The sequence below is a fragment of the Battus philenor genome, unplaced genomic scaffold (assembly GCF_028537555.1).
Source record: "Battus philenor isolate CCGP_79_NKW_IND1 unplaced genomic scaffold, ilBatPhil1.0.hap1 SCAF_7, whole genome shotgun sequence".
Classification (NCBI taxonomy): Eukaryota; Metazoa; Arthropoda; class Insecta; order Lepidoptera; family Papilionidae; genus Battus; species Battus philenor.
The window spans coordinates 8,177,301-8,202,619 of NW_027181737.1; the positions used below are offsets into that span (position 1 = coordinate 8,177,301).

The following is a 25,319-nucleotide window of genomic DNA, read 5'->3' on the forward strand; positions in this document are numbered from 1 at the left end:
TAATTTAAGCTACTTTGTTATTAAATCTGTATATTTGATATTTTATTATGATACTTCTCTGTTAGATTACCGTTAAAAGAAAACGATTTGTTTGTAAATAATACTTTCATATTTTTCTGTAATAACTTTGCAAAATTTTAAAATTAATGTGCTATCACTTAATTATCTCTTGAACCAACCAACAAGATGGTGAAAATTCTTAGCAAATGCGTTAAACATAACATTGAAAAACATCCAAAGGAATAGTATGCTTGCCGTTTTAAGTCCAAATGTAACGTAGCCGCTTTCAAAAAATATGAAATAGGCTAATTCAGTTAACTTACAATAACTGCATTTCGAGTCAACATTAGGCGAGTGATCTCAAGCTAGTTGAGTATACAGAAAAAAACTATTGAACGATATCAGCCTCAAAATATTATATTATCGCTTGAATTTACAAAAACTTTTGGAATATTTTTTTAAAAATCAATAAAATTTATGTTTTATTTAGATTTAGTAAAAAAGCTATTATGAAAGGTTTTTTATGAATCTACTTTTAAATAACTGTCGGTTAAAAAACAGTACTTATAGACAAACTAGTATGCCAGTACTATATAGCAACACAGATTAAAAAAGAGTATAATTAAAAAAAAGTGACACACACGCCATAATGTAAATCGCTTCTAGATTTGGCGTTTGAGTTAAAAATTTTGCATTTTGATGTTAAAAGTTATATTTTTCAGTACATACACGGCATTTAAAATGTCCCTAGTTAATATCGGTAAGAAACAGATAACTGCAATCGTTATAATGATTGTTAAAATATCACCTTGAACGGTATTTAGGTTGGATCTAAAGAATCGAAGCCATTTCGTTGTCTCTTTATACGGTTTGAGCGAAGATTGTTGTGTTACATACAGTAGTTTATCAGTTAATTGTGGAATTTAATAAATGTCATAAAAATTGTGATTGTGGATGGATTGTTACATCGTCGCCATAGTTGGGATGTCCGCACAATCCACGAAGTCATTGCTGCATTTCTCGTACGTACAGTTCAGGGTGTATGAAATGTCTGTCAATGAAGGTGTTGGACCTTTTAAATGTATACCTGACTATGTTTTACGTTAAAAGAGTTCAGAAGTAAACAGAATCAATAGTTTATGCTCATAAAGTCGTGTATTGTTGCATTTGATTTAAGGCTAACAATTTGTAAACAAATCCTACAACTCAAGTAAATTATGTTGTTATTCGTACTTTAGTATTTTCTGGAGTCAAATCATTTTGGATAGATAAAATAATTACTTAAAGGAATATGATATTAATATTATTCACACATTGTCAAAGGCTTAAAATAATTTTAAAGGATGGGACTAATATTTATTTATAAACATTTTAGGTTAAACATTTGCAATGGCTCAGTATTACCAGATAGTTGGGCAAGGACATTCATTGACACTTGAGGATCTTCAAAGATACTGTCCTAACATTTGTTTAGATGGAATTATAGTTAATCAAGAAGATCCACAATATACCCAGCAACAAGTAAGTCATAAAATATAAATTTGACTTGTATTGAAATATGAACCAAATTGAAACATGAATATGTTTTTGTACAAAGGTTGTAGTGCAGCAAGCAGAACCACCTAATGATATTATAGTTAGTGAAGGTGTTCAACCTCAGTTAGTTGTTGGGGATGGATTACCATATCAACAACAATACATTATTCGCCATGAAGCTCCTCCACCAACTACAACCAACTTTCAACCTCAGCAACAACAGGAGCAACAGCAACAACAGCAACAGCAGCAGCAGCAACAACAACAGCAACAGCAACCATTACATCGACATCAAGTAAGTTAATAAAAGCAAGTCATTGTTATATATAGAAATAAATGTTAGCTTTTCAATTATTAGCAAATAAATTTTTACTGCACACAGTTGCTTACAAGAGTTTTTAAAAAATACGCTGTAAATTTAAATAGATCTAAAATAATTTCAATATCACATTTTATACACTAGTTATATGATAACAAATTTTATTAATTCCTGTAAGTAGCTTGTGTAAAATATTTCATCCTATTTTTACAAAACCAGTCTCATCAAATTTTTATAGATGTTTTGAGAATTATGCCTTTTACTATGTAAAGTAAATTCTATTTTGATTCATCTCACTGCTATAAATTATTATTTAATTATTTTTTATTATAGTAATTATGTTTATTCTAAATGCTGTTGTGATATCATGATTCCAGATCATAGAAATTTCTATCCCGGGAAGACCATATCTTTCCATTCTTTCTGTTAGGACATATTCTTCTTTTTTAGAAAGTATCATATGATACAAGTATTTAACATTTACACAAAATTTATTTATAGGTATACTACACCTCTGATTTGCCTGTGGATGCTCAGGTTGTGTTACAACAAGCCCAACAGATCATTGATGCATCTCTGATGCAACAGTCATCACCTCAACGTCCACAACATGTATGTCCCTTGACTGTATGTTTAGTACATAAGTCAAATGTCATGCACTGTAAAAAATTATGTTAACAGCTTTTATTTCATTTATTAATTATCTTATAAACAAAATAATTTGCTTAGCATGAATATATGTTATTACAATTATCATAATAAAGCCTTTTCCTGTAGTACTTCAAGTTCAATGTTTTTATATTTTGTTTTAAGTATTGTTAGAATAAAATATTTTTGTTAGTTGTATATATATTGTTTTAAAAAATTGGATAACTAGTACTGTTATTACACCCAATATTTTTGTATGTGGTACTTTTATTAAGTCATATTTAACATGTTAACTATTTTATCAGATTGTTTAACTGATGCCTCATGTACTTTCACTAATTTCAAAACATAGTGCCAAGTTATTCACATCAAATCAACATATTTTAGACCATAGCATATTTGTGACTTATTTTACTTTATTAATTATCATCAATATGACACAAATTACACATTTCATTTTAAAGATGATCATATTGTCCAGAATTACTGTCACAAACAAACTTGTTAGATTCTCATTGGAATTTTTTTATTTTCACTAGGCATTAGGTCTAGATTTAATTTTGATGAAAATTTTATTGAAGATCTTTTTATAAACCCATATGATTAATTGATGATTAGATGCTTGGTGTCTGGTTATATTCTGGTATTGCTTGAGGTTCAGACTAGGGCTAACATAGGCTAACTTATTTAATATCAAATTAATGATGCTTTATATGATGAATATGTACCTCATGATGAGATTCTCTCTTTGTTTTCACCAGTGGCCACATAGACCAGGTTGGTCGGTATGACTTACCTAGAAACATTTGGATATTATTTGTGGCTGGGATAGATTTATTTTCTTTTGCAAAATTTAAGTTACTTAATTGATTGTGATTAATTAATTATGTTACATTATTTTATTGAGATTTCCAAAATATATTTATATAAAATATATATATTTAAAAAAAAAAATTTAAATAGATTTTTGACCCATTTTGACTATAAGCTCTATAACTGTGGTGGATATGAGATTTAACTATTATTCATATTTATTATATCTGTTAGTTATGGTAAGGGACTTACAAAGAGATTACATATTACATAGAATTTATAATGAAACTCTATTTTTATTAGAATTTTATGTGTAACGTCTCAATGGTATGTTTTTAACTATGTGTTGTTTATAACTTTGTAATTGAATATTCAATTTTAGATTACTGTGAATACTGAAATATCCTTTGATCGTCGTGCATAACTATTCATATCTTAATTCATGCTTTTCAAACTATGCATATTTAAAGCAAGTACACATTGTCGTAAAATTAATTTTTAAGTTTATAATAGCAACAAATTGAACAGTGAGTCGGCCCTCCCGTGCACTACCGACTCGCAATTATAAATTCTTTCGTGGAATATTCGATCTAAGAGTTTGGCGGTTAGGGGCTTATCTTGGTTACTGCAAAAAATGAATCTAAGCGCTTTCAGAGTATGCCACGCTGTCTTAAATTCCGTAAAGCTGTTAAATTCCGGACAAATAGCATTGTCAATGAAGGGAAAAAGAAATTTGTTATACAGATATATCTAGGCTGGTAGAGTTAACGTTATAAGGCGTTTTTCCAGTTTAGCACCAACAGTGAAATAAATAAATATATCCCATTTTTCACATGCTTCCGATATGGTTTAAAATACCGAATTACTCTTTTTTTTTTAAATAATGATATATCACATATATATAGATATATAACACATTTACAATCAGACTTGTAAACTTTAATACACTGGAAATATGATTAAGGAAGAAACGAGAGAAACGTCGCTCAAATTGAATTAAATTGCACTACCCATTTTTACAATCATCATTCATTACACTGCTCGAAAATTATTTTCAAATGTACCTGTAAACTTTTAAATAAACATATCAAAGGCTTAACTCCAACCGTATTTTCATTTTTGTCAGAGCATTAATTTTAAATATTTTTAATTGATTAAGGGCGAAAAGGGCGTCGCCTAAGCTAAGAATTTTTGTACATTAACACATTTCCCTAACCTGTCACAATCACACAAATTATGGCGAACCCGCCAGTGCTACAGTGTGACATGTACACCAGATTAATACAATTTATTTATTCTCTTTGTCGTTAAAGTGATGAAAGATCGGTAATCTGTTTTTATCGTATTTTAAGGAGGAGTTCAAGAAATTTTAATGTTAGTTTATTTATTATTGATTGCATATTCGTTTTAGTTCAATAAGTTTTTGTCATTTTGTAGGTAGTAATAAGTCAAAAAAAATCAAGGAGAAATAGCTTTGACAGCTTAAAGAATACTGCCGAAAATGTTAAAATAGAGGAGCGCGCATGGTCAGGGCTACATAAATGGCGGTGAATGTGTGGTCAGGCGTTTTCTTCATGGAAGACCCCTCTTACTCTTCCTGTAGAATAAATAAGATTTTCGATTTCTACATGATGATTTCGATTCGTACATTCTTTTCATAGGTAATCTGCTAGTTAAAACATCGAGATCATTGTTACATTTTAATAGAAAAAACCTATAGAAGCTACCTATCCTAATAGACACAAAAAGGATTAAGTTTCTTTTAGTAAGCTTATACACATAAATAGTTAATTTCTAACGGTCATTTCTCTAAAGGTAATTTCTAACTCTAGTTATTACTAATATGATGCGCTTACTTGACTTTTTCCACCGTCGGATTAACTTTCTTCATTTGACTTTTTAGTTTTCTTTTATCACTGTATTATGCACAATTACTTGCTTAGAATCTATTATTTTGGCGGGAAAAAAAAAATAATAGAAAAATTACGTGAAACCGATTAAAAATTTTGTAAAATTAGGTTATCAAAACCAGCTAAATTAAATAGAAAGGATGTTAATGCGCTCTTACTAATAAAATATGAAACAACTATTTCCCCAACTTGGTGTTAAATTTTTCACTTCAATTATACGTAATTTGCTTTGCTTCATTATTATGGTTTTTTTGCTTAGTTGTGTATATTTATGCCTTTTTTCCATACTACCAATGATTTCTCACTTTTTGTATTCTCAAAATGTTGTCTTAGATATTATCTTAGGACTTGTATAGACAATGCTTTTTGTCTTGTATAGAAATGTGAACAATTTAAAATAATTTTACATGATTTTAAATGTAATATTATGCCACCATTTATGTTGAATACTTCTGTAAGATTTGAAATTTTAATTTGCAAACTGGCATGTTTTTTTAACAGAAAAAATGCCTACTAGTTTACCCTTTTAGTCAACTGACAAGAATATTTTCATAGAACCTGTTAATTTTTTTGCAGCTAGTGAGTCCTGCCCATGTCCTGTCCCTACCCACTGTGATCCACCCAGCGCAACAGCCACCGCCTCAGCCTCCACCTCCATCAGCCACAGCCCAACAAGGCCCTCCTCAAAATGTCAGTATCTATTAAAGTGACACCTTCATTTGTCCTATGTAAAAATAAATATTCATTCTGATCTTGTTGGGATCCAATTGTGAAATGAGATTCATCTACTGCATACACCAAAGCATCCCAGGGCAAGAATTTTAAACTGTTAATCTTTAAGGTTTTTTACCGTATTTGTTCCAGCCACAACAATCTCCACAGCTGTCCAGAGCGTCTCCTCAACTCATCCAACATTTACAACAACAGCATCAACAACAAATACATTTACAACAGCTCCAGCAGCAACAGCAACAACAACTTCAACACCAATTGCAACAACAACATCTGCAACCGCAACAAATACAACACCAACAAGTTGTTATGCATGCTGCTTATATTAATCAACAGGTTATTTTTTTCTTTTTCCATATCTTACATATTTATATTGTATATGCATATATATAGAGTTGTTTCAAACTGATTCTATTTTAAAATATGATCGGTTTCAAAGCCTTTTTAAAAATGTAACAAAAATCATACAAATCGAAAAATGATTAAGGTTATACATTTTTTATTTAATGTCGAGGTTCAGATATTTGTGGTCTTATAACATAACATACAGTTATTTGACCTATAATTTAATTAAAAGTAAAGGCATCCTTATTTAAAAAAAATTGTTTTGCTCCTTTGAGCGTTCAGAATAAGTTCAAATGTTTGATTAAACTTAAATAACGAACTCTAGACACTTTAAAATAAATAGAGAAATTAATTTAATTTCTAAATTAAAACAGCGTTTTCTAAATAGTACTCGCCCGAATTAAACAAATTGCTATCCGTAAGAAGAAGTAGTTATATTTACTATTGTGGTTAAGAATTACTTAAACAGGTTAATTAATAAACCTGGCCAAAAAGTTACAGCCGAAACAGCTTATTATGTTAGAGTTTTTAAAAAAGTATTTAAGGGTCCTAATCCTTTACTACTTTTTATGTATATTGCAACATAAATATAAATTTATATAGACAATTAAGATTGTCGGAAGAATCTAAAGACTCATATCAATAATCTTAACTACTTCCTAACGAATACTCATAAGTCCTTGTTTATATGCATATTTTTATCGGTATTACAGGGTACACCAACACGACAACCACCTCCGCGACTTCTTAATCAAACGCTTAGTAGTCCTGGGTTGACACTCGTCCGCACACCAGTACGAACTGTGAGACCGCGTCGGCCTCCGGTACGGGCATCGCTGGCTACTGGTGGTGCACAAGTTCCTGCCCGACTACTTAACCCTCAACATCAGCAAGTATGTAAAATAATGTTATCTTAACTTAGGCGAAACAAATAATATGTTTCTACCTCACATCCTTACTGTCTTTGTAGTTGTGCACTCTTCGCTAGATGACTGAGACTTGCGATCGTAGGTTCGATGCGGGTTTCGATGCACGGGAAGCGATCTTAAATAACTAACTCTTTGCTAATTATTTAAGATTGCCACTGCTTACAAACAAGTTTCCAGGGCATGAGCAGCAGCGTCCTTTGCATGCCATAAAACATACCACATCGCGATCGCCAACCCTCCTGCCAAGTGTGATCATTATGTTGTATCCACACAAATACACCTTTGAGACTCACGCCTTGCAGTGGGCGTTTATGGGCTGAAACGAGGACGACGACATCTTATCGCTGAGCAGTCGCGGTCATGAGGATTGTTACAAGGCTCTTTTGTGTTTCATTAGAATTTTCCTCGTCCTTTGACGATCACCATCATCATAAACATGCGCAGCCCCGTAGAGTTCCAATACGACCGGTAGAAAGCGGCATGCGTGCAACGAATTTAACAAGGTCGGTTGCCTGTCCACGATGCGCTTAGCAGCTTGCACATATTTTTGCCCAAATTGTCTCAAGCCTTATTCATGTTTGGCGGGTAGCAACTCGTTCGCCAATTCATTTTAATTTTTCAAACTAAGAAAGGGGAATAATATAAAGCTACTTCCGCTGTGCAGCAGTAGTCATGCAATGAGCGCTGTGAGAGCCGAGTGAGCCAAGAACTTAATATCATCTATTCAATTGCCGTTGCAAATGGTTACGAGCGGCGAATGGTGGATGGTATGGCTAACTCGGTGTTTGGCACTGGTCGTTGTAATATCTCCTGAGGATGCCCCGTGGATGGGTGAAACACGTGTAGAGTAAATTAACAGTGGTAGTTGTTTTTCGCATTGTTTGCCGTACGCGCATTTATCAGCGGGCTGGCGGACGATACACTTCATTGCACGACTACTGCGGCATAGCGGAAGTAGCTATATATTAGTCCCTTTCTTATATAGGATGGACTTCCGCAAGGTAACGCCTGAATCTATAAGATATTTATTTTTTAAGTCAATTTATTAAGATCTTTGTCAGATCTATTATAATCAGAATAAGGGTGTGATAAAATTGTTTTCTTTAATTTTACTATGATATTTTGTAGAAATATTTGTCTTTAAAAATGGCCTTCAAATTTGTATTCAACAGCTTGATATGCAGATATTATTAAGCTCAAAACTTTAGTATTTCTTTATATGATTGTTTTGTGTGGTTGTACAGGCTCAAAACAACCCGGTGGGTGTGGGACGTGGGGTGTCACCGATAGCAACGGCAGGGAATTCTGCAGGGACAACGGGCAGTGTGCGGGGCGGACGGGCGACTCGGCCCGCCTCTCCGCGTGTACTCAACTCTCACGCTCAACATCGCCCAGCGCGTCCACGCACGCCCTTATCTCAGGTAAGTATTATCAAGTGCCATTGAAAATACGATGCGTACCTACGTCCTACAGTAGATTTTTATCATTTTTAAAAACATACTGACATTTCACCCTTTTTTTAAAGATTTTATTGAAGTACGCCATAATCATCACAAAATAAAACTGAAATAAATACATAGTTATTAGGGATCCTTGAATAGCTAGTAAAGTGACATATAGACGTAATAGGCTCCAACGATAGACTACTGTATAGCTGTCTTGCGTGAAATAGATAAGAGATGTTTGATTGAGAGGACCTTTAAATATAGTAAAGCAGCTGACGCGGGACGTTGGTATGGAGGAGATAAGAGTTTAGTAAGCATAAAGGCTCGCAAGACAGGATTAGAGCAGTATGTACAAATTTGTGTACAAAATTACTTTATTTTGTAATTTAAAAATATTGAACTTTATTTTTTCAATATTTAGACAATGAAATTAAAAGAAAGGAGAATAGTTGGATTTAGATTAAATATGTGCTCTTTTGTTTAAGGGCTTCATGCAATAAACAAGGACATTGTTGACAAGTTTATTTGGTATATTATCATCATCATTCAGCCATAGTACAACATTGACTACTAGAAATAGACCTGTCACATTGATTTCCAATAGGACCGGTTGAGAGCTTCCTGCATTTAAAAGACAGTCAAGATTGACGGAAGACGCTGGATCTTCCGGCAATCTTAATTTTCTATTTGAATTTATATTGACATTATGCTATACTTAAAAGTAGTGAAGGATTAGAACTCTTAAATACTTTTTATAAACTCTTTATCTTAATAGGCTGTTTCGGCCGTAACTTTTTAGACAGGTTTATTAACCTTTTTAACCATGGTTCTTAACCACAATAGTAAATATAACCACTTTTTCTTACAGATAGCAATATGTTTAATTCCGTCGAATACTATTTAGAAGACATTAGTATATAATCTGTATGTTTTTTGCAATATTTGGACAATTAAAAAAAAAATATAGAATAGTTGGATATAGATTAAATGTGTGCCTTTTTTAAGGGCGATACCTGATTTTCCTATAAAAGAGAACCTAAAAATTTTTCTTCTTATGTGACACCATTAAAGTCATTACAAGTGCATATCATATATTGCGAATCGATATTACAGAGAGGAAGAGATGTAAGCATGCTGTTGCATTTGATACTGTATTAATAAATCAAAATGGTCAAACATCTATTTTGATCCGTCCGATCTGTTTTTGTCTCCTTTGTTATAGAGGCATTAATCAAATAATATATCAAATTATTACAAACCCTTGAAGACAGTGTAATGACGCCTTACAGCTCCACCAAAAATATTTTGTTTGTTATTATCTTTGTAACAAACACTATTTTGTTAATTAATATCTATTTTTTATTACAGCCCCAACAACATCAATTAACGCAACACATTATCGGCCAGCAAGTTCATCAACAACAAGTGCAACAACAGATAAACCAGTTGAAACTCACAACGCAGCAAGTATGTACATTGTTATTTTTATATTTACCATTCCATTGGGTATTAAAAACTGTCTATTTAAAAATTAAGAAATCTTGTTGGTAAATAAATTTTTGCAAATGTGAGAATAAACTACAAAATTACCCTTTATCTTTATGGTATTTAATTATATTTGTAATTGAAAAATCTATTACATATTAATAACGAAAGAAAGAAATATTTATTTATACATATAAATCAGAATGCATAATAATATAATATGTAGTATATTAATAGTATTTAAAATATGACGCCTATTAATTGTTATTTAGGCGCCATTTTGTTTACCTGAAATTAAACAACAAACACAAGTTGTACCGGCCAAAAACTAATGATGTAATATAACTTGTACAGTATCTTTAAATATTCAAATAAGAACTTGTGTTTTAACAGGGTAGTAGATATCGTTGACCCCAGTCAGTTTGAGAATGCCTGATTTAGATTGTAAAAATCAATACCTGTCTCTTGTTTTCAGCAACAAATTATTCTCAACCAACAAAACCAAGGAGTTTCGCAACCAACGCGTATTATCACTCAACAAGGGACTATAGTATCAACAGGAATGCAAGGGCAAATGGCACAACACACAATCGTACAAACTAACCAAAATAATGGACCACTACCTCAACAAAATGCTATAAATGCACCATCACAAAGAGCCTCACCGCACCCACAAGTCCAACAACAAGTTAAAAAAGTTGTTGTTCAACCAAATAACGCAAGCGATATGGACGACCTGGAAGAAAGTATTACTGCTGCTATAGTCCAAAAACACCCAGTCAACGATAATATTAGTTCACCTAGACAATTTCACACTCCACCACCTCAAAATATCAGACAGAACCACACAAGTGTTTCAGTGCCACAACATCAATTAACATTTAGTCCACAACATTTTCAACCACAACAACAACAACAGCAAGGTTCCTTTGAACAATCACATTTACAGCAACATCCAACAACCCTTAGTCATTTGTTAATGGAGACAGACAATGCGGAAGAAGAGAGGCAAGTTGTGACATTTGCAAATGGTCAGAGAATTACTCTAGCTGAATACAAGCGATTACATCAGCCAGTTCGGACACAACAGTTGATTCCACAACAACAACAAAGGTATAATATTTTAAGTAAAATATCCTTTTATCTTCACTTCTTTTGTCCTAATAAAACTTCAGAGATTTTTATATATTTTGGGTTTAAGGTGTAAAGATTCAATATTAATAAAGCAATAGTTGTTTGAGTACTATTATAACATAGAGTGTAACTAAGATTTGCAGAGTTTAATTTATTACAGCATAATAGTTACCACTCTTTTTGTGTTTAAATCATAACAAAGAAAGTAATGATACTACAAAAACCGCTAGACATTATTTTGTTACTGTTTATCAATATGTAAAGCCAAACTCAAAGTATCTTTATTACATAAGATCATTGAAATCATCTATATCCATCAACTTAAAACTAACAAGAAAGTTATGGAATTTGTAATTTTTTTATTATTGTATTAACAAAAAAAACCTTAAACTTAAAACAATTCATTTCCAAACATCTTTACTGTGAACATACTCTGAAATAGAGTAATATGCTTTATAACGGACCTGTATTTAATAAATTGCTTGAATTTACTGAGGGATAAACTAACCACATCATATATCATTTCATATACTATAAATAATTATAATGTATTATGTATTAACTTGTGTAGAGAAACCGGACGGCAAACTTTAGTAAGAAGTAAAGAACAGCCACGACCAGTACAAAGAGTATCTCCCATGCAAAATCAACAACAGTCAATGCATCCAGGTATATATTTTATTTGTTAAGTAGCAAAGTTAGTATAAATAAACAACATCCAAAGATTGATTATCTTGACCAGCATATGTGTATATTGACCTATTGATTTGAAAAGTTTTAAGTTACTATTCTTTTTAGACGAAGATGAGACAATAAGTGACTTAACATTTTGAGTTCAAAATAAAAAATAGGTGTGCATAGCATGGGGTTAAACATATTTCCTTAGTAGTTTAAATTCATCCACTTTCAACTAATACTTTTAGACAATAGCCATAATAAAAGGCTAGGAGAGAAGTAAAACTATTTTTAGTCATCTAAGATTAAAAATTGTTATCACTACAAATGTATCTAATTCATGCATCTGCAATAATATCTAAGAAATTTAGAAACAATCTCATCTTTTTGCATATAGACTTAAAAGATCCAAAATTATCTATGAAAAAGTTTATACTTTGCGAATAACTTTCTAAGACTTGCAAAGACTTTTTCAACAACTGTTCAATAGTTAACTCATTTTTACATAAATGGTATCTGTAGCAATTACCTTGAAAGATAAACTGGTAAAGGTCTCTTTAAATAAATCATGCATTCTTCTTATTTTAAAATCGGACTTCTGGAATTCATTAAACATCATAAGTAATATGTATTATACTGCATTAAAACAATGATTATTACACAACCAAAATTTCATTTAAATTACAGATAACAGTGATTTAATGGGTGGACCATCGGAGCAATCCTCTGAACCGCAATCTGCAAAAATGTTAATTTTTCTTCAAAATGGTGAACAAAGGTTAATTACCTTTACTTTACCTAAAGAAAGCTGTACTCTACAGGAAGTTCTAGAACAGGTATTTTTTTGAATGCAGTTTTTCAAATTAATTAATAGTTACTACGAAATTACGCACTATTAGTGATTGTACAGTTAAATATTTATTCACGTTACTTTTGTTTTAGGTTAATGTCCCATTCTCAGATGACACTCACATACAATGCATGCAAAACACAAGCAGTGAGATTGATTACTTTGTTTCGGTTGGTTCTACAACAAGAATTGAAGAAATGCTAGAAAATCATCCTGTAAGTGTTAAAAATTTACTCTAGTGCTATTTTAAATATTGCTATAATTACACAAACATTTGTCAATTTTTTTTACAGATGTTAGTGGGTGATATGAATAACAGTTCTCCCAGTGTTTTATCCCAGCCACAAAATAGTGAAATGTCAACACCAGAAAAGAATCAGTGTCCTGATAACGGTTAGCAAAATATTTCGGAAAATCATTAGTTTTGTGTATTACCAAAATGATAATAAGCAAATAAAAAAAATATTTGAGTGCTGCATGTTACATAATTTAAGGGTGATCCCTTGTTATGTATATTACATTTAGAGAAAACATGAAACACTTTGCATGCAAAGTGCTTACATTTTGGCAAGAAACTGTGCTTATGCTTATTATCACAAAACAAACCTGGTTATTAACTAACTAGTTATATCCTATTTCAAACTGTAAAAGTAGAATAGTTGTTAGTTAGTCAGTATAAACAGGAAATTACCTGGCTACTAAGTACAAAAAATTACTACAAACTTTTAATCTTTTATAAACAATTGCAGGCATGTTGCAGTACAATAGTAAATAAAAATGATAAAACATGTTTTATATTTCTTGACTTATGTCTTAAAGACAAATATAAAGATACAAAATGGGTCTTATATAAACATACAAAAATGGTTCCTTTATTTTATACACTGTAAAGCTTATGGTTTTTATGATAGCTAGGAAAAAGTTGATTAATCAGCTATGTACTTTTATGGAATAAGAAATTAATATTTTTCAGTAATATCTCCTGAATTTTATATTTTCTTTAAGAATCTTTCTCGTGCCTTAATAAAAATGAATAAAAATTTGTAAATTGAGAGAAACAGATATCGAGATTCGCATGTAACAGTACATATGACCATACCACTATTATGTATTATGATATATTTTATTTTACTTTTATAATATATGTAAAAATAAAAAAAGGTTGGCTTTAGTAGGAAATAGTCCAGAATCTCCGGAGCAGCGATCACCACCTCCACGCTATGTTGAAGGCATGTTGGCAGTTTGCAAATCTTGTGGTTATACTGGCTTTGATTTTAATCGTTGCCAAAGGTAAGAAAATATTGTAAATCAAATACTTACGACATTATTACAACACTTTATGTATTCTTCCGATATTGTTAATACATACTTCATTATTATTTTAGGTGTAAAAGAGTATTTACAGAAGAACCTAAGAGTGTACCAATAGCAAGTAAGAAAGTAGAACAAAAGAAAAAAGAATCGGAAAAGACTGCTCTGGATAAACAAAAGTAAGAAATACTTATGTCCCTTGTCACATTTATATCACTACAATTCGATTGTTCTCAGAATTTGGTTTTTGTAAGCAGAGGTTGAAACATCATAATTCTCTTAAAATTAGTCTAAGTTTTTTTTAAATGCACATTTATAGGTCTTAACTTTATATAAATTGCATTTGGTCAAGGTTTTATATATTAATTTTCAGTTTAAGCAATTTTTTGTTTAGTTTTTACTTTTTTGTAATTTATAGTAAAGTTAGTAAAAATTTATAAAAGACAAAATATGTATGAAATAAAGGTAGTACTTTAACAAACTTTCAAATTATAATTAAATAATGCTTATAAATTATTTTAACCATATATCCCAGAATTTATGTGCATGTTAATTCGTTAAAGTAATTAATGTAAATAAAAAAAAAAAAACTAAACTTGTAATCAATATTTTATTTTGTACTACTATTCTACCTTTAAATGTCAGGCATATTTCTTAAAATTGTTTGGACTTCAAGATTTGATTTATGTTTTTATATTGTCTGCTGGCACTATTGATTATTTCATATAAGCATGTCCACCTCAATCAATTCTTATATGAAATTGGATATGCCCTGATGATTGTATTTTTTTCCTAAATTGTAACATTAGTTAAGGGAGTTCAACTTAAATGCCAGCTTCATGGTTTTCTTATAACTTTCTTAAACTTGGTCAATAGTATATTTCAGTGTTTATTTTACAAATCATAGATATAAAGCACCAGCTAACTTTGCATTTTCAAGTGTGACTGAATACATCACTTTGCTGCATTATATAGATAGATATATTGATACTAAAATTGCTCTTTCACTTTTTTGGTAGAAAATTATCTTTTGTATGTCAGTATAGAATATAAGTCCATTTAATCTTTTCACAAAAGTAAATTTTTCTAATACTATAGAGATGTAATTTATGTGATTAATGTAGAAAATAATTAAAATATTTTTTTTTGTTACAGTACTAGTTGTGAAGGTATTAAATTAAATTTATTGAAGACTTCAGTGAAAGCACTAAGTAACAAAACAGTAAGTAAATACCACCACACCTGCTATATATATCTATAAAGCTTTCAAAGGTTTTTTTCTGTTACCAAATTGAAAGATTCTTAATATAAATTTCACATCTTCAAATGTGATTATTGCTGTCATTGCCTTTCGTATATGCATTGTATTTTCGTTTATTATGTTACAATTGAGTTTGTAGTTTTTATTAAATAAATTTAAATCCGATCAGGATAAAAAGCAAACAAGAGTAAGAAAACCGAGAGGTAAGCAGCCAGACCCTGAACCAGTCATATTGACATTGAGTTCTGATGAAGAGGATTCCAATAGCTCCATGCTTAGCAATCAGGTAAAATATAGCATGCTCCACGAAAATTAATTAGAAGACCTTTTCAGTCCTTTTTTAATATATATTTTTTACCTATTATGTTAAACAATAATTTACTTAAATCATGTTTCTATAAGAGACTGTTTAAACAAACAGGGTAAAAGATTGTAACGAAACCTAAGCCCGTGCAAAAAATACATGAAGACTATGAATCAATATTAAGGCTATTATATCACAAATAAACCAGTATCTAACTTGCTCACTTTTTAGGTAGTATTGAAAATTATATGGATGACCTCGTGTAGATAAAAAAAAATTGTATTAAAGCAATCACTTATTCTATCTGAACTTAAAGAAAATGGCGTTGTCGAATCATCTCAAATAATTGAAAGATAAATTTTAGTAACCAGCGCCGAAATAGGAATAATTTTATGTTAGCAGGATAGCTAGACCATGGACTATTTTGGTATACTATACTCACTTTAGTCAGACTACTTAGAATTACGTTATGTTTACATATATTGTGAAATTCTTAATAATCATTATTTTTAGAAATCAATTCTTCATTGATTTTTTTATGTACATGTTTAAATACTAAACTTTATTACAAATCTAAATTGACCAATATTTTCAAATATTACTATTTCATAAGACAACAAAACAAGTTTCAACAATGTTCTCACTTTAAACAAAAACATTGAATTAGACGTTATGTCCTGTTTATATGCACCTTTTAAATTTCATTTTTGTTTTCACCCACTATGCCACAATGTTTTCTTAATTCTATAACTTGAATAAAATTTTCTAAATAGGTTTTCTAAATAAAGATTTTTAACTTTAACTAAGACATTGATATGATTCGCATAATTATTCATTTATTTACTGTGTGTGGATTGTGGACAGAAAGAATATGTTATTTAATTAAAATAAGCAGGTTCATTTTATCATTATCAATGAAACACAGTTCAATTTAACCTCTTTAATTCCTTCTTCTCACACATTCGAAATTCAAATTAATTTATAAAAAATAAAAATTGCTTATATCTTTTATCTGTATCCATTTCTTGGCTATTACATCTTGCCATTATATGTTTACCGCTGTTTGGTTCTTTCTGATAATAACAAAATAGTATTGTTATTGGCGTAATAGAGACTACATCATTATAAAGGATGATGGTTACAGGTGTTAAAGCTTTTTGCTGATGAGCGATACCTTTCACCTCTTTAAAGTTTTTATACCTATAACCACCGTCCTCATAGGTACTTTTAATTTATGTTAATAATTCTGCATTTTCTTGCGTCTTTAACAATTTATTACTGCATAAAAAGGAAATCTTTTGTAGTTATTGTAACAACATATTTTATCAATTTATTTCCTTTTTATGTACTTATATTATTTGCTTGTATTGTATATATTGTTTGTACACAATGCTGTATATTGTTTGTAGCACGAAAATTCAATAAATGTGAAAGAACCTTCTCTAAGTGAAATTGAGGGAGGATCTTCAGACGGTGGTATTAGCATGGACCATCTGGACGGTAAGTTTTTTACTTATGTTAAAAATATTAATATATTCATATACATATTTAATTTGCGTCTAAAAAACCTTTAGTTCTATTTTATTAGCAAACTAGTTTTTACTCGACAGACCCTGTGAAAAGTTATGAACTTATCACAGTCCAAAAGAATAAAAAAAAACAATCGCGATTAAGAATCTTCTTTTTTGGAATTTTAAGTCGTAATAATAAATAATGATACTCAGCTTAATTAAAATAAATTTTAATTAATTATTGTTAACTTTACGGGACCTCATTTTTGTGATTATGAAGCCATTTGTTTTTGATTGACGTGAAATGTTAGACAGCTAGGTTTGAATTTGCTATACGCTACCAGTGTACTATCAGTATTCTACTTAGAGCAATATTAATTCCACAAATATTTTCGTATTTTAATTCACTAAGGAAATATTGTGAAACTTCGGACAAATTCTGATTTGCATTATGTTTTATCGGTCCAATGATGATAAGTGTTTGTGATTTGAAATTTTGTTACACCGGTAATAACTGTCGATATTGTAAAACGCGATAAAGGCCTTGCTTTTTCCTTAATCGTGCGTGGTACTGCACCTTATGTTCCAGGAAAGTCTTCCACAAATAGTAATAAAGATTTTATTAATAATAATATAATAGTAATAAAATCTCTTAGGCTGTACCATTTGTTTGGCTGGTTTTGATAAAAAAAGAGATGAGATAGTCAAATTTAATTTCTTGCTATTTAACGTTTTATTAAAATAGAGGATGTAGCTAATGAAGAATTGTATGCATTAAAATTTTGACATATTAGGACCTTGTAAGTTCTCGCTGTTTTTTTTTTTCTAAAAATAAATTATTTAAAATACAATGCTTACAATGACATTACTCAGAGTATTGTCCATCATTAGAGACCACTTTTTCCCATCTCTCTGGTAGCAATTGAATCCCCCGTCGGAAAAATGACTCATCTTTCGAGGCAATCCATGAATCAAGCGATTTTTCGGCTTCTTCAAAAAAATGGAAGCGCTGCTCGCTTAAACCGTGCGCCATCGACCGAAACAAGTGGTAATCTGAGGGGGCTATGTCCGGTGAATACGGCGGGTGGGGTAGAAAAGTTTTGACTGGTTTTGCCGCATGTGGCCGAGCATTATCATGTAATAAAATCACTTTATCGTGTCTCTGCTCGTATAGTGGCCGCTTTTCTTTCAGAGCGCGACTCAAACGCATCAACTGAAGTCGATAGCGAGCTCCCGTGATAGTTTCATTAGGTTTAAGCAGCTCATAATAAATTACGCCCCGCTGATCCCACCTAATGCAGAGAAGCTTAGAATCATGGATATTGGGTTTAGGCGACGATGTTGATGCGTGACCCGGCATACCCCACGATTTTTTTCGCTTTGGATTGTCGTAGTGAATCCACTTTTCATCCCCAGTGACGATACGGTGCAGAAAACCTTTTCTCTTTTGTCGTTGAAGCAACAATTCACATATGAGAAAACGTCGCTCTTCGTCCCTCGGCTTTAACTCATACGGCACCCAATGTCCTTGCTTTTAGATCATTCCTAACGCTTTTAAACGTTTTGAAACTGTTGACGCATCTACTTGTAACATTTTCCCAACCTCTACTAACGTCTGACATGGATCTTCTTCAAGCAATGTCTCCAATTCTTTGTCTTCAAATTTTATCGGTGCTCCAGAACGCTCTTTGTCTTCAAGGTCAAAATCATTACTTTTGAAGCGCCTAAACCAGTCTCTGCACGTTGTATTCGACAAAGCATTGTCACCATATGTCTCAACGAGAATTCTGTATGCTTCTGCTGCAGATTTTTTCTGAATAAAGCAGTGCAATAAAATTCCCCGCAAAAACATTTTATTTGGCACAAAAGTACACATTTTCACAAAAGGCAAATAAATATGTAGTTGACACTGTGGTAAACTCTATTTTACTATAATTTAAGGTTACAGCACTACTTTGGTGATATGTTACCGTACAAAAATCTAGGCACAGAGTCCCACAACGCCATCTTTCAAAAAACAGCGAGAACTTATTCAAGGTCCTAATACAAAAAGGATATATTGCAACGTAAGCGGCGAAAAAATTTTTCAATGTTTATGGGTCTAATGTAGTGACAGGAAGAGTAGCATAAAGTGCAAATTTGCACCTCGCACTGGTCGCCCAGTTACAGATAAAATTGTTGTTTTTTTTTTTGAAAGACTGGACCAAAATCTGCATATCAGTAGTTACTGATACGCCGATAGTTGAAGATAGCTACAGCTTTTACCGCTGGGCTGAACTATTGATTCGATCTCTACAGCCAATAACTGAGATGAGATCAATGCCAGAAGTTAAGAGAAAACGACCGCAAAGAGCCACATCCCTTCTTTCTTCATCATAACATTAGGTCACACACATTTTCAGCCACTTAATCATAATAAAGATAGTTTGAAGGGAGGTGATGGTACATCTGCCATATCTCCCTGACTTTGCGCCGTCAGATGTCTACCTTTTTCAGTCTCTTCTGAATTTATTAGAAATCACAAAATTTTCCCAGCAACGGCATCATGTCACTACCTATAAGATGACAAATAGTCATCGAATAAAATAGGACCAATTTACTGTAGTTAAAATAAATAAAACTTTGAAAAATATGTATCGAATTTCCATATCAAATTTGGAGGACATTATATAAAATTACAAATGTAGTTATGGTACTTGGCAAAATTAAATCGTAGTCAAAATAAGTATATATATAACACGAAGTGAAATTGTAGAATTTTAATTACCGTTAAATCGTGTTTTTATTTATTGAATTTAAAATAAAGGACAATGCTGAAGTCATTCGAATTATTTTGCTAATTTTTACGATTGTTGGGAACGAAAAACAGTTAAGGCTGTATAGTACGATGAATGACAGAGGCCTATCCTCAGCAATTGTTTAATCAGATCTTTGGGTAACATTAAAGGCGTGTTAATTTAATCGAAGAGACCTCCATTTTTCCGACTTTTATTAATTTTTACAATTTGTCAAAAAAGGCTGCCGTTAACACTGATGCGGGTTAAGATGGATCCCTTTCCACTATTGCAGTTCTTCATCGATTTTTGTCACGGTTATCCACGGTGCAAATCTCTTTGGAAAATATGTTCCAGAAACAAAAAGTTGGCTCTAAAAGCGTACTGTATGTATCCATACACGACATCGATACTTTGAGCAATATCTGTAGCGCGGGTTCCATGGAGGAATACGTTTTTAACCATTTCGAGACGGTGCTTGGCCACTAAACCTTACCCACATCCGAGTGTCGACGAAAGTTGACGGTCGTAATATTAATGCACACAGCCGAGCGGCGACTAGTCGACGACCGTAATATAAACGCGCAGGTCCAAGCGGCAACTTCAGTCGACAACCGAGATATTTTAACCTTTCTCTGGAATTACAGTTTGTTATAATTACATTAGAAGAACGTAATGCGTCGTATCACGTACACAAGGCCATCCTTGTGTAAACATTGTATTCTCTCTTCGCGGAGGGCACTCTCATTATCTAAAGGGAAAAAAAACCTTTGTTGATCAGATTTCGAGGAACGCTTCTTGGTTCTTGTTCTTGGTTCGGTAGTTTTCATAATTAAATTTCCAAAACATGCCCAATTACTAGCAGCTTCGGATACACTCAGGTGTGCGGGGCAGGTACAATTACAAGTCCAAATTTCTAAAAAGCGCGATCAACCTGAAAGGGGATATTGCCAGCGTACCACGTACACGCAGAATGCCTGGAAAGATACTGCCGTCATCCAATCAATTTTTCATTAACAAAAATAAAACTCAACATGGCGAAACACGAAAAACTAAAAAACAAAGGCGGTTTGAATTACATTACAACTAATATTTGTACAACACACCATCACTAATGTGTTAAAGAGCAAGACGGGCTCAGTGTCGCTGTGCGAACTAGCGCGCGAAGCGGGTAGAAGCTGATTGTAAGCATGCGGCAGACTATAGTCGACGCTTATACCGAAATGGTTAAAAGTTTCACTACATTTTATTTTTTCCTTAGTTGCATTTAGAACGGCCACGAAAATGAAATAGCGTAAAAACAAAATAATTATTAAACAAAATTATTGTGTTAATTTTAAATAATTTTAAATCTAGAATTCCAAACCAATTTAGTCATATATTAAAATTTAAATTTGCCAGTATCGATAACCTAAGTACGTCACAGATACCACGTATATAAAATCAAATGTTTAGATAAAGATATGTCATTTTTTCCATAATGTAACTGGTAAATCCAACGTTACGATTTGAAGTAATCGTCCGATTTTTAGTCCTAATGACAGGTAACTTTCAACAGATAAATATGAAATTTTATGTAAAACTTATTATCTGTTCGAAAAATTATGACAGTCCTTTCGTTAAATTGTCAAAGTTTGTTGTGAAAACGCTTGATGAAAAGTCTTGAAACCTATATTATTTCTATAACAGAAATATCTAATGAGAACCCTAATAAATTTAAATATTAGTTCAAATTAGTGTCTAGTTACTAAGTAATCCGTTTGAAAAAAAAATATCGACAAATTATTTCATTAACCCCTTTTTCGACGTGTATTGCCCTAAGAAAAAAGAATGACAAAATATCTACAAGGGCGTTTTTGTTTTAATAAATTTATTATTTGTAATATTTTTTATTGTTGGTAATGAAATAATTGATTTATCCTAAAAATCTAGCATGGCGAACTTCTGAAATGTCATAGCATATGCTTAAAATTATGATACATAATAATTAATGATGATGTTGTAAGGTGTCATGTAGTAACATGTTTATAAAAAACGCCAGAAGATACTTCAAAGCATCTTTAAAAGGCAAACAAATATTTTATTATAAGTACACACATATAAATATGTTAAGTGCAATTTGTTGCATTTAAAATAAATAATCGATAACGATATCGATTATTCGGACGATTGATTTACTTTAAACTGTCTATGGTTTTCCGACAGTGAATAAATGTAATTGCACTATAACAACGGTTAAAACTTCAAGCAACTTAAATAACATCGGTAAAAAAAATGTCATTTTGATAATTTTTCAATTTTTGAACTAGTATAAATAGTATTATAAACATTAAGTATACTAATGATATTTTTAATAATTATTTTCTTTGAAAATATTTTTTTTGTCAATTTATAACAACCGTACTTTTCACATATCGACGTAATTGAGAACACATCCTGTCATACCGACCATAGTGTATCTTCTCTATAATCTGTGCACTATTCGATATTCTGTCGTGTTATAATAACGCGTTTATGAAGATTTTAGTGCAAAAATGTTTAAAGACAACAATTCAAATGGTCGAAAAGGTATTTAATTTTATTTGTTTTGTAGATCCAGTTAGCCAGTCTTTATTTATGGTTTCACGGTGTCCTCTTATATTGTTTACGTTTCGAACTTATATTTTCACAAGCATTAAGGGGTAATGCATAAAATGTATATTTTTGTAATGCTATTATAACCAATTCTATTATTATATATCTATTTCAATTATTTGTGTAATATCTATGTTAAAATAATTAAAAAAAATAAGTTTACCTACTTTTTAATTTGATCTACTTAATAAAATATCGATTCTTAAAAAGTGTACACAATATTTTGTATCTTTTTTATATCTTCGTTTGTTTAATAAATGTGTTATGACTTTATACTTTCATAAGGGGACACGATTTCTTTTATGGGTATAAAAGTAGTTAATCGCAATTTTAAATAAAATAACCTTTAGTCACGCTTTTGCTTTTAATGTGACTATTATTTATTTCAAATATCAACATTTTTTACATTAAATTCACTTTCATTTATTCCTTTTTAGATGGGAGTAGAGAAGAGATTAATCCTAGTTCTATACAAGGAGTTGTTACTTCACTTAATTGTCGTACCATTAGGATTGGTTCATATAGATATACACCAAAGGAAAAAGTATGTTTTTATTTTGTATTAAATTATGTATATAATATGAATTGACTTGTCCTCAACAAGTTTTATTTTTTTACAGGTATACATATCAAGTAAAGGTATTAAAATTGTTGCACCCTCCCTTAAAAATGAATCCAGAGAAGTAGCTTTACAAATACAATTAAAAGAGGTTGTTAGAATATTGGTCCATTTTGGGAAAGGGTTGCCCGTAATTTTTTTGTATACCATGAGTAAATGTGGGGGTTACATAAGAAAAGCTTTAGATATGACAGAAGAATCTGGTAAGTAATTTGTTTTAGAAAATAGTGTTATTTTTTGCTACTATTAATTATTATAGACTATTATTCTTTTTTTATATAAATATTTATTAATTTCAAAAAAAAAAATATCTAAAATTGATTACTAAAATCTTTGGATAATTACTTAACATCTAGGAGCATCAAAAATGTTTGTGTATTAAGTGAGGCGTTATATATTTAGGAGTGGCAAATGATTACAAGCACACACAATACTTATGAAATACCTGAAAAAATATTGCTACTTCATACTCTATTATAAATCTGGCAGCCTTTTTAGTAAGAGTCCATTATGGTTATCCAAGAAGGATGAAATTAAGAGAACAGCATTAGTTTTTTGCAACATTATACACTGTGCTGATGTATGGTAAAATACAGTAATACCACTATGCATTGATATTCCCCGACTTTATAGACCTTCTTGAAAAAAGTTTTTAGATTTTTAAGCATTTGTTTTAAATACTTATAATGTAATATTTGTACAATGACATACATTTATTTCTGGGAATAAAGTCAATAATGATAGTTGAAGAAGGTAGAAAAATCTTTGAATCATATAACATACGTCAATTATTTCTACTTAACTAAATTCTTCATTTATCCTTCTTTACCCCTATAGACCAGGGCTTCTTAAACTTTTGTTATTCACGACCCCATTCAAATATAAAACTAAAATTAATTAAATTTTTTCATGATTTCCTTATTTGGTAACAATATACACATACATATGAGAATATATAGTTTAATAATTCGTATTGAAACTTACAAAAATCTAAAATAAAAAATTGCAAAATGCAAGGCTAAAATTGCCGCTAGCTTGCCCGCTACTGAGACCGCACGTGCGTTTCGTACGTGAACATTTGGATATTACGGTCGTATGTTTGATATTTCGTGAACGCACCCACCACCGCGCCCGCGAGTCAACGTGAACAAGCGCTGATATTTAGAGGTGGCGGTCAGAGTGGGAAGTCAGCGGCGCGCGGTTTATTAAACATGTATGATACCGACAAACGCACGAACAATGTATAGCCATAGTATAATAATAGCGATCATCGATCGTTTGCTGTTGTCAGTGGAGATAGCTCAAAACCATCAACAAATGCGCGTGTCTAGACGCTCCAAGTCCTCTGTATTCCGACAACTCTAGTGATGTTATAAAATGGTATATATAAATATTTGACATTAAAATTTCTCGACCCCAGAATTTTGCTCCCCACCCATTTGGGGTCGCGACCCATAGTTTAAGAAGCCCTGCTATAGGCTGTAACTAACTATGGGTAATTTTTGTAAGTTCAATCCAAGGTTTTTATAGGTTTTTAAAAAAACCTGCAATCTGCAACATGAGCCTTGGTTTATTAAATTGTTCAATTTAAAGTGTGTCTACTTGAAGTTTTAATACCCCACTGTACTATTAAGATTTTTCTTATTTTTGTTATATAAATATATAAATAAAATTTAATAGTACAGTATAATGTAACATTATCTTCAAGTTTTATGCAATTGTTTTAGGCCCATATTACAATCCGATGTCAGTTGTAGATCCTTTTAAAAGGATAACTCTGCTACCTGAATGTATAACAGATGATGCTAAAAACGCCTTAAAAAATTTATTTGGAAAAGTAATGGATGAACTAAACGCGCGTGAAGCTAATGATATTTTAGTCAGGACATGTCCTAAAGATAGCAATAATGTGTCAAAGATAACAACTAGGTCCATAAGTGCCTCAAATTCTGGAAATAAAAGGTAAAATATTAATTGAATATATGTAACATCATTATTTGATTTCCTTATATTTGAGAGTGCAGGTGATATGAAATTCAGTTGCTGATAAAATGGGAAACAAATATTATCTTTGTTATTCAATC

At 31.3% G+C, this 25,319-nt stretch overlaps 1 protein-coding gene across 6 annotated transcripts in view; it reads left to right on the plus strand.

Moving 5' to 3' along the window:
* The first annotated feature begins 657 nt into the window (after window positions 1–657).
* Window positions 658–25,319, plus strand: part of LOC137930799 (uncharacterized) — a 28,904-nt gene continuing 4,242 nt past the window's right edge. The window contains exons 1-22 of one of the 6 annotated variants that reach the window (XM_068774099.1): window positions 658–760; window positions 1,376–1,521; window positions 1,598–1,831; window positions 2,357–2,467; window positions 5,803–5,916; window positions 6,091–6,294; window positions 7,017–7,196; window positions 8,477–8,653; window positions 10,046–10,144; window positions 10,638–11,275; window positions 11,868–11,965; window positions 12,659–12,807; window positions 12,914–13,036; window positions 13,115–13,214; window positions 13,994–14,111; window positions 14,207–14,311; window positions 15,288–15,354; window positions 15,563–15,679; window positions 17,107–17,197; window positions 23,054–23,160; window positions 23,237–23,438; window positions 24,963–25,197. In XM_068774099.1, coding sequence (XP_068630200.1) covers window positions 1,390–1,521; window positions 1,598–1,831; window positions 2,357–2,467; window positions 5,803–5,916; window positions 6,091–6,294; window positions 7,017–7,196; window positions 8,477–8,653; window positions 10,046–10,144; window positions 10,638–11,275; window positions 11,868–11,965; window positions 12,659–12,807; window positions 12,914–13,036; window positions 13,115–13,214; window positions 13,994–14,111; window positions 14,207–14,311; window positions 15,288–15,354; window positions 15,563–15,679; window positions 17,107–17,197; window positions 23,054–23,160; window positions 23,237–23,438; window positions 24,963–25,197 — 3,401 coding nt within the window. In that variant the 5' untranslated portion in view covers window positions 658–760; window positions 1,376–1,389. Of the gene's footprint in view, window positions 761–842; window positions 1,023–1,375; window positions 1,522–1,597; window positions 1,832–2,356; window positions 2,468–5,802; window positions 5,917–6,090; window positions 6,295–7,016; window positions 7,197–8,476; window positions 8,654–10,045; window positions 10,145–10,637; window positions 11,276–11,867; window positions 11,966–12,658; window positions 12,808–12,913; window positions 13,037–13,114; window positions 13,215–13,993; window positions 14,112–14,206; window positions 14,312–15,287; window positions 15,355–15,562; window positions 15,680–17,106; window positions 17,198–23,053; window positions 23,161–23,236; window positions 23,439–24,962; window positions 25,198–25,319 lie in introns of those variants that run through there. The other 5 variants (XM_068774101.1, XM_068774100.1, XM_068774103.1 and 2 more) reach the window with 5 other exon arrangements.